At 39.1% G+C, this 9962-nt stretch overlaps 1 protein-coding gene across 1 annotated transcript in view; it reads right to left on the reverse strand.

Annotated features, from left to right (window-relative positions):
* Positions 1 to 9962, reverse strand: part of LOC106317980 (actin-related protein 8-like) — a 24992-nt gene that overhangs the window by 12049 nt on the left and 2981 nt on the right. The window contains exons 2-8 of the mRNA XM_013755809.1: positions 6655 to 6725; positions 6470 to 6537; positions 6305 to 6360; positions 6115 to 6218; positions 5763 to 5844; positions 5423 to 5565; positions 5126 to 5274 (exon numbers count right to left, since the gene is read on the reverse strand). Of these exons, the coding sequence (XP_013611263.1) occupies positions 5126 to 5274; positions 5423 to 5565; positions 5763 to 5844; positions 6115 to 6218; positions 6305 to 6360; positions 6470 to 6537; positions 6655 to 6725 (673 nt within the window). The remainder of the gene's footprint in view (positions 1 to 5125; positions 5275 to 5422; positions 5566 to 5762; positions 5845 to 6114; positions 6219 to 6304; positions 6361 to 6469; positions 6538 to 6654; positions 6726 to 9962) is intronic.

Consider the following 9962-nt stretch of genomic DNA (forward strand, 5'->3'; position numbering starts at 1 on the left):
AGAGTTCTTTAGCTAGTTCATTGGTGTGAACCGGCTTGTTGATTTGGTGGTCAGCCAATTCATCTTTTTGTTGTTTGGTGGTTAGCCAACACATTCATTCTTTCTTTGGTGGTTAGCCTTAGATCGTGGGTATATCAAGAGTCATTCCGCATCTCTTGACGATCCGTTCAATCCATCTCAGTTCCAGAAGTGCCGTTTGCCTTCTCGGATCATATCCAACAACCAGCTAAAGTGATCCTCCCTATCTTAGGGTTCTTCAAGAAGGAACATCTCAAGATATGAGTGATTTACGAGCACTAATTGTCGAGATGCAAACGGCTCTCGCCACCACCATTCAGACGTCGATGCAGACCTCAATTCAACAATTGGGCGAATCGTTTGGATACTATCAACACAACATTACTCAACCGACTGGAATCTCAAAACCAGCAACCGGGTAATGTTCCTCAACAACAACTTCCACCGCTTCACCAGCAACGCCAACGTCAACTTCCTCCGCAGCAACAGCCTCTTCACCAACATCAACAACAGCTGCAACGCCAGGACCAACTTGGTAACGTACGCGACCTGGACATACACGCGAATGAGGAAGAAGAAGAAGATGACCGTCATCGGCAAGTCTATCGAGACGATTTGCAACACCGAAGAAACTTCGATAATCGATTGGAGAACGGTTTCAAAGTCGACATCCCAGAGTTTCATGGCGGCTTAAAAGGAGATGATCTCATTGATTGGGTGGTTGCCGTTGAAGAGATCCTGGACTTTAAGCAAGTCCCTCCCGAACGACGAGTCTCTCTCGTTGCCATGAGATTTCGCGGTCATGCGGCGACTTGGTGGAAACAGCTTAAAACAACCCGTTCACGCACTGTAAAGGCTCCAATTCAGACCTGGGAAAAGCTCACAAAACACCTGCATCAAACCTTTTTGCCGCACAACTATGAGCGCACAATTTATAATAGACTACAAAATCTCCGGCAGGGAAGTCGCAGCGTTGATGAATACGCATAAGAATTTTCCTTGTTACTAACCCGCACAGAGATACATGACAATTAAATCCAATTGGTCTCTCGCTTTATTGGAGGTCTCCGACAACAGCTCCAAACAGCTATGGCTCATTTTGATCCGACGACCGTGGGCGAGGCGCATAGGCGCGCTGCAACGTTTGAACAACAGTCCCGTTCATCGAACTGGAACAATTCGTCTCGACCAAAACAACAGGACGCAACAAGTAACACAGCACCGGCAAAAGATGCAACCGATGAGGGTAAAACACCTACACCGGAAGAGCAAACACTTCGCCGGTCAAACCGCCCCAACGCCCTCTGTTGTTATTCATGTGGGGAGCACGGACATCGACAGATGGCTTGTCCACATGCAACACGCAGGGGTCTCATCGCAGAGGATCAACAAAATGACGAGGAAGTATACGATTCCCAAGAGGAAGACGAGGATGACAAAGACCTGCCTTTTTCCGACGACGGGCGACATGGGTCATATGCTGGTGCTACGCCGGTCATGCATCACTCCTCGTCGACATGATGAACAATGGCTTCACAATAACATCTTTCGTTCTACTTGCATGATTAATGGTCGCGTCAGCACCTTCGTCGTCGATTCAGGCAGTTGTCGGAATGTCATATCCGACGAGGCTGTCACAAAACTTGGCCTGGCCAGAGAAAAACACCCATCACCTTATACACTGGGGTGGCTTAATGATAGCGCTACAGTTCGTATATCTGAACGAGCCCTCGTCTCCTTCTCCATTGGATCCCACTACAAGGATCGGATTTACTGCGATATAGCTCCAATGGACATTAGCCACTTATTGTTGGGAAGGCCATGGGAGTTCGATCGCAAGGTAATGCATAGTGGAGCCGACAACACTTACCAATTCATGTGGAACAATCACATAATCTTGCTTCTTCCGTCTAAAGAAACAGTGACTCCACTAACGTCCATCCCAAAAGCCCCATCTCCAGCTCCTTTGCCATCAACAACCAAAGCAACATTGCTTTGCTCTTATAAGTCATTCAAATCCGAGCTCAAAGCCGAGGGAATGGCATTCGCGTTGCTACCATCTCCCATCACCAAAGTCTTCATGGGTCAAATACATGATGACATCAAGACAGTCCTCGACGAGTTTTAGGATGTATTCCCAGGCGACTTGCCGACATCCCTACCGCCATTGAGGAATATTCAACACCAGATCGACTTGGTTCCAGGAGCAATGCTTCCCAACCGACCTCATTACAGAATGAGTCCGGACGAACACGAAGAACTTCGACGCCAAGTAGAAGATTTACTTCGTAAGGACCTTATTCGCGAGAGTCTCTCTCCATGTGCCGTCCCCGCTCTTCTCATACCAAAGAAAGACGGAACGTGGCGTATGTGTGTGGACAGTCGGGCCATTAACAAGATTATGGTACGCAACCGTTTTCTGATACCCCGACTCGACGATTTACTAGATCAAACTGGTAAAGCAATGATATTCTCAAAAATCGACCTGAAGAGTGGGTACCATCAGATACGAATCCGTCCGGGTGATGAATGGAAGACTGATTTCAAAACCCAAGAAGGATTGTTCGAATGGCTCGTCATGCCTTTTGGTCTCTCTAATGCTCCCAGTACCTTCATGCGCATTATGAACCAAGCACTGCGTCCCTTTATTGGCAAGTTCGTCGTTGTATATTTTGACGACATCTTAATTTTCAGTTCTTCGGTGGCCGATCACATCACTCATATATGAGACGTATTGCAAGTTCTACGAACTGAGCAACTCTTCGCGGCTAAGCACAAATGCGAGTTTGGAGTTCCTGAGGTTCTTTTCTTGGGTTATGTGGTGTCCGGACAGGGTTTGTCAATGGACCAGTCCAAGATTGAAGCCGTTCGCTCCTCGCCAGTCCCGAAGACGAACACGGAACTACGCAGCTTCCATGGACTTGCGTCTTTCTACAGACGTTTTGTTAGTCACTTTAGTAGTGTTATGGCGCCACTTACCAGCTGTATGAAGGTGGGGAAATTTCTTTGGACTCCGGAGGCGACTGAGGCGTTTGAATTGATCAAAAGAAAGCTTACAACAGCTCTCATTCTCGTCCTCCCTGATTTCACAGAAACCTTTGAGCTTCATACTGATGCGTCTAAACTCGGCATTGGCGCAATACTCAGCCAACGAGGCCGCCCGATCGCTTACTTCAGAGAGAAGCTGGCCGGTGCTCGATCACGTTATAGCACTTATGACATAGAGTTTTATGCGATCATTCAAGCTATCATACATTTGCGACATTATTTGGTCCATCGAGATTTTGTGTTATTCACTGATCATGACGCTTTGCGTCATCTTGATAGCCAAGCTAAAGTCTCGTCACGTCATGCTTCGTGGATTTCTTTTCTACAACAGTTCACTTTCTCCATTCGACATCAATCGGGCAAAACCAACAAGGTGGCCGATGCTTTAAGCCGACGTTATACAGTTCTCACTGTCATGCGGACGTGCGTTACAGGTTTTCAATCTTTGTCGGATTTATATCCAACCGATGGCTTCTTTAGTCGTCTGTGGGAGGAAGCTCAGGCCGGAGTCTTGATTGATTATACCATCCACGATGGTTTCCGGTTCAAGGGACCTCGCCTATGCATTCCAGACGGCAGCGTCCATTTGAAAATTATTCAAGAGTTTCATAATGAAGGGCATGCGGGACGTGATCGTACGCTCCACCTTGCAACTTCATCGTATTTCTGGCCGACAATGCGGCGTGACGTTATACGGTTCGTCTCTCGTTGCCGCGTGTGCCAGCTCGCGAAGGGAAAGGCGTCTAATGCGGGGCTAATCTTCCTTTGCCAATTCCAACACAGCTCTGGACCATGTTAGTATGGATTTCATTCTTGGCCTTCCGCGAACACAAAGGGGTTTCGAATCAATTTTTGTGGTGGTCGATAGATTTTCTAAGATGGCACACTTTGTGCCTTGCAAGAAGACTTCTGATGCTGTCAATATTGCTCTGCTCTTCTTCCGCGAGGTGTATAAGTTACAAGGATTACCCTTGTCTATTGTCTCCGACCGGGACACTAGATTCTTAAGCCATTTTTGGAGATCCTTGTGGAAGTTGGTAGGCACTAGCTTGTATATGAGTACTGCGTACCATCCGCAAACAGATGGGCAGACGGAGGTGACTAATCGTTCACTTGGAAACTTACTTCGTTGTTTGGTTGGTGATAATATTAAGAGCTGGGATGTCAAGCTCAGTCAAGCGGAGTTTGCTCACAATCACGCCTTAAACCGGAGCTTGGGTTATTCTCCGTTTCAGGTCGTATACGGCATAGTGCCACGAGGTCCTCTTGATCTTGCGTTGTTACCCGACAAAACAAGGCTACATGGCGAAGCCGTTGATTTTGTTACCGAGTTACAACAGGTCCACCGGTTGGCTCGTGATAATCTGTCTACAGCGGCTGCTCGATACAAGCGTGATGCTGATAAGAAGCGGCGAGAGTTGATCTTCGAACCGGGGGAGCTCGTATGGGTCTTCCTCACCAAAGACCGTCTTCCTGCGGGTGAGTACAACAAATTGAAGTCACAAAAGATTGGCCCCGTCGAGATCATTGAACGTATCAATCCAAATGCATATCGTGTTCGTTTGCCTTCTCATCTTCGAACTTCGGATGTGTTTAATGTCAAGCATCTTTCTCCTTATCATGGTGATAACGATGATCCAGATTTGTGGTCGAATCTTCCCAACCAGGGGGGACCTGATGCAGCGCAACCTGTGATCGTTCCCGATCACAACTCCCTTTCCAATTAGGACTGCCATTTTCTATCTTTATGTTAAGTTTACTTATTTTTATCTAAAGTGCTTTTATCTTAGGAATAGGAAATCGTGTTATCCCTTAAGGATCGTGACCTTTTGAGCTTTATATAAACGAGTTATTCAACCTCTTGTAGGTTACGATTTGATTAATAAAGTTATTGAGTTTGGCTTTAAAGAGCTTTCGAGCACTGCGAAGAGTATTCAGTGTATTCGCGCCCTCTGTTACAGCTACCTTCAAACACAAGTTATCGATTTAGGGTTCTAATTCTTGAACCTAACGTTAATAGTTTCCGCCTCTCTATCATAATAAGTAGGGCAGGCCTTACATTCCAGCAAGACGTGGTTGGAATAGTATCTCCCCTGTCTGAAAACGCTCATTTGACAGAGTAAACCATCCTTCACCCATAATTTCCATTGAAGCTTTTGTGTCTCTCGAAAGTTCAGCTTCATAATCAAGAGCCACATAATACAGGTTCTACGTTTGCATAACAAAGCATTATGTAAATCAATTTAGTACAAAGTACTAATGCGTGTGCATGAGTTGCATTATGTGCGTGTACTATGGAAACCTACGTAGTTATTTTTGCTATCAGGAAAAAGTTTATCAATGCCAATGGTAATACCTCTTTTAGAGTACGAACAGTGTAGAGCGATTGGAAGGTAGTGTTGTTCTCTTGCATCTTCTCTTTAAGGAAGCCCGTGAGTTTAAATGCTCCAAAACCAATGACTTCTACACCTACCTGCCTCATCACCTTCCCATTCAAAACTGCAGAACACCCAGTAAAATGCTAAGACACCAGTGAATGGTGCAGACAGAGTCAGAGGGAGATTATTTCCAACGATATGAAACATTCACTTAATCTTTTTGACACAACTAATCAACTTCAGTACTATGTTACTAAAAATCAAGTGCGAGGACACAAAAAAAGTTGAATCAAGGAGAGAGAGAAAAAAACAGCTTACTTGGGACAATGGTTATGACTTGGAAACCAATGTTAACAACAATTCCAGATGTCTGCCGTGCAGCATATAAAGCTAGAACAGCCTGAAAATACATTTACAGATCATTCATAATTGGCTTCTGACTGTTAGCAACAAGACCAATCAGGTGACATTGCATGTTACTATTTCCAGCTACTAGTGAGATAATGAATCAAATTCTGGACAAATAAATTCAAATTCTCGCCAATATACTCTTGTAGTTTGACTGCGTTAAACCGGGGGAAATTTGGCTATAGAGATGGAGAATGAATCTCTCTGAGAAAACCACTGCTCTGAATCACAAGAAAGCACTTGAGAGAGAACAAAGGCTTGCCTGATTAACTGCACATACTGCAGGAACATTCATGTCGAACAAGACATTAAGGATAGCAGTCTTAAGCAGCCGCCTTGATGCCTTTGCCGATTCAGTATCTGAAACAATTTTTTTTAATTTAAAAAACCTTTAAAGTGGAACTACGATATGTAAACTTGAATACAGAAAAATGACAAAAGATGAACCATCAAATGGCAGAGGGGAAGTGAAACCACTATTGGCTGCATAGATGGCTTAACCTGCATCCTGTAAGAGAAGTATCACATAAGAAACTCAAATATGATTTAGAAGACAAAGTCAGAGCCGTAGATACAATCTGAAACTATTTAGCTGCCACAAAAATGACAAAACAAACCTGTTGAAAATGGTTACAAAGAACTGTTGAAGCCTAGCGTATATGGGTGACTCAATGTTGCCAAATTCCTGGCGATAAAACTACTAAGAACTTATATCAAAGGGGCAAGGTTGTTATATTTCAAATACAATATTTGTAGTAAAGAAGAAATAGTGAAACTGCTACAGTACCAGGAGCTATCTCACCAGAAAAGTAGCAGAACGTCCAGAAGGTGAATCATTCTTACTCCTGCCAAACTTGCAATATCCAGAACCACCTTCATGGCGAAGCAAAGCACATTCACACAAAATGAAACAAGCTCTTATAAACAAGGCATGGACAAAAAAACGAGATCCAAACCTAACTCAAATCTTCACAATATAAACCGTAAGGATACCCAAATGAATCATGTATGGTGGTACAAAATATATCTGAACCCAATATATTATTAACCAATATATTATTAACGAATATGGATAAACCTAAATAACCTGAAATACTCAAATTCAAGTCTATTTTGATATGATATACTCCAATTAAGTTTTAGAATGTTTTCTGAATATTAAATTTTGATTATTCATCCATTATCTTTTGTTATTAATAATTTCCCATAATTTTTAACCATAGAATTTCAATGAACGCGTTTCTCTTTTCCTAAATTTACCGTGCATTGAAAATGTAAAATATGTATTTTGTTTCTAAAACATGGAGTTTTTCAAAAGAAGGGAGTATAAAATATCTGAACCCAAAAATGGATATGATAAGACTTAAAAAAATATATCTGAATCCGACCCAAGCATATATTAAAGATCTGAATCAGAGAGCTAAAAGCATCTCCAAAAAGACTCTCTATTATAGAGTTTGCAAAACTATATGTTTGAAATTTTAAATTGTTATTCTCCAAAAGCAAAATTCAAATTTAATTTCAAAATCATTTGTAATTTACACTATGGTCCTTATATTTATCATAATTAATATAAATCCATAAAACTTTTATAAATAACTAGCACATATATAAAAAGAGGATTTGCCAAAAATGACTCAAAACTTAATTTTCAATACAAAAATGTACCCCATATTCAATCAAATGCAAAAGTAACCCAAAAGCTTAGTGAAATTACAACAGTCCCCTTATGAACAAACAAAAAACATGTATTCAATTTTACCATTATAACCCTCCGTTAGAGAAGACTTCTTTGTAAGTCTTCTTGTTTAGTAGATCTTAAAAATAATTTCATAATTTTATAAAAAAATATTTTGATGGGTAAAAAAATTGAAATCATGCAATAATAAACATTTCTCAATGATGTAAATTTAGTTCATCTGAAATTAAATTATTTCAACAAAAATGAGTGAATGTACATTGGCTCATGAGTCATTGGTTTAGGGTTTGGTAACATATGTTATAGTATGTATGTATCTTTAGGGTTAGATTCTGAATTCTTACCTTCATCTTTTTTCTTTTTCAAAATGACTTATATATGTTTAATAACTATTTAATAACTTGATTTAAACATTTTCTAAGTTTTTTTTAAGTTTAAGAAAGTGTTTTTTTGCATAGTTAATTGATTTTAGGGTCTGGAAGACTCACAGAAGACTTAAAAATAAATCTTCAAACACATCCCGCCTTAATTTTAGTAGAATTTATGGTTCCCGCCTAAATTTTGGAATAATTTAGGTTTCCCACCTAAATCAAAGTATTCCAGGAGTTTTCCATAAGTCTTCTAGAAGTCTTCCACAGAAAGTATTCTCATGGATTAGATCTAAAAATAATTTAAAATTTTTGTAAAAAATATTTTCATGGGTTAAAATTTGAAATCATATAATAATAAACATTTTTCAATGATGTAAATTTAGTTTATTTGAAATTAAATTATTTTCAATATAGATGAGTGGATGTAGATTGATTCATGAGTCATTAGTTTAGGGTTTGATAACATATGTTATAGTATTGTTGGTATCTTTAGGGTAAGATTTGAAATCTTATCTTCATTTTTTTCCTTTTTTCAAATTGACCTATATATGTTTAGTAACTATCTAATAATTTGATTTAAACACTTTCTAAGTTTTTTTAAGTTTAAAATTTTTTTTTGCATAGTTATTTGATTTTATGGTCTAAAAGACTCACAGAAAACTTAAAAAGAAGTCTTCCGACACATCCCGCCTAAATTTAAGTAAAATTTAGGGTTTCCGCCTAAATTTTGGAATAATTTAGGTTTCCCGCCTAAATCAAAGTCTTCCATAAGTCTTCAATGAGTCTTACATAAGTCTTCCATGAGTCTTCCATAAGTCTTCCATAAGTCTTCTGGGTCGAAAATATTTAACCTAATTGGAATTTTTGTCTCCATATATGAAGAAAATTTACACATTCTCTTTCTTCATCTCAAATGACTGCAACAAAAATGTAATGTTTCTCACTCCAAAACTCTCTAACCTCTCTCTAATCTCTCTGAACATCAAAACACCAAACTTTATATTCATTTCTCACTTTTCTTAAGTCTTCTCACTAATTTATCTTCTTTTTGCAGGTTTTTCATTACATGATTCTCATCTTTCACTCTTTCAAAAGTAGATCTCTAAATTTTGGATTTGAATTTATGTGTGTTTTATATGTTAGATTCTAAAAAGCTATAGATTCAATATAGTGTGACTGTTTTGTTTATTTTGTAAGCATAAAATTTTCATTTGTGAAGTTTTTCTCTGTTTTGAAGTCATTTGAATGTTTTTGAATTTGCAGGTTTTTCCATATCTGAGAGACTTTGAAAGATTTCTTAGAAAACTCTCAGAAGACTCTCGAAAGACTTCTCAGAAGCCTTATTAAAAAGTCTTATAATGCATTTTATGCTAGAAGACTTCCCACGAAGTCTTCTGAAGTTTTCTGCCTAAAGTGGTATAAATTTTGGATATGTATTTTGTGTGTTTTATATATTATATTCTAAAAAATTATAGATCCAACCTAATGTGATTGTTTTGTTTACTATCTAAAATTTTATTTTTGAAGTCTTATCTATTTTTAAGTCATTTGAATGCTTTTGAATATGCAGATTTTTCAGATCTGAGACAGATTTTGGAAGAGTTCTGGGATAATTCTTGTAAGACTCTCGGAAGACTCTTGGAAGACTATTGAAAGACTCTGAAGACTTCTTGGGAAATCTTCTAATGCATTTTATGCTGAAGTCTTCAGAAAGTCTTCTGCCCAAAGTGGTACAAAGAGATGATGTGAAGTGGAGTCCAAGTTTATCTCTGTGAAGTGGAGTTCAAACTTATCTATGTTGAGGAACAATATCTAGATGTGTAATAATTTTGTCCATGGTCTTTTTATGATTTGTATGTGTAATATTTTAGTTGTGAATTATTTTGTAAACTTTAAGAGATGTTAATCAAAAGAATGGTAAATATGTTCATGTTTTGCCAAAAGTACTTGATTTCATTAAAGTTATTGCTGCAACATACCAAAAAATATTTTTATCATTCTACCCACACATAACAAAACACAACAACACAAAAACTTAGT

The sequence above is a fragment of the Brassica oleracea genome, chromosome C9 (genome assembly GCF_000695525.1).
Source record: "Brassica oleracea var. oleracea cultivar TO1000 chromosome C9, BOL, whole genome shotgun sequence".
In the NCBI taxonomy this organism is placed as follows: Eukaryota; Viridiplantae; Streptophyta; class Magnoliopsida; order Brassicales; family Brassicaceae; genus Brassica; species Brassica oleracea.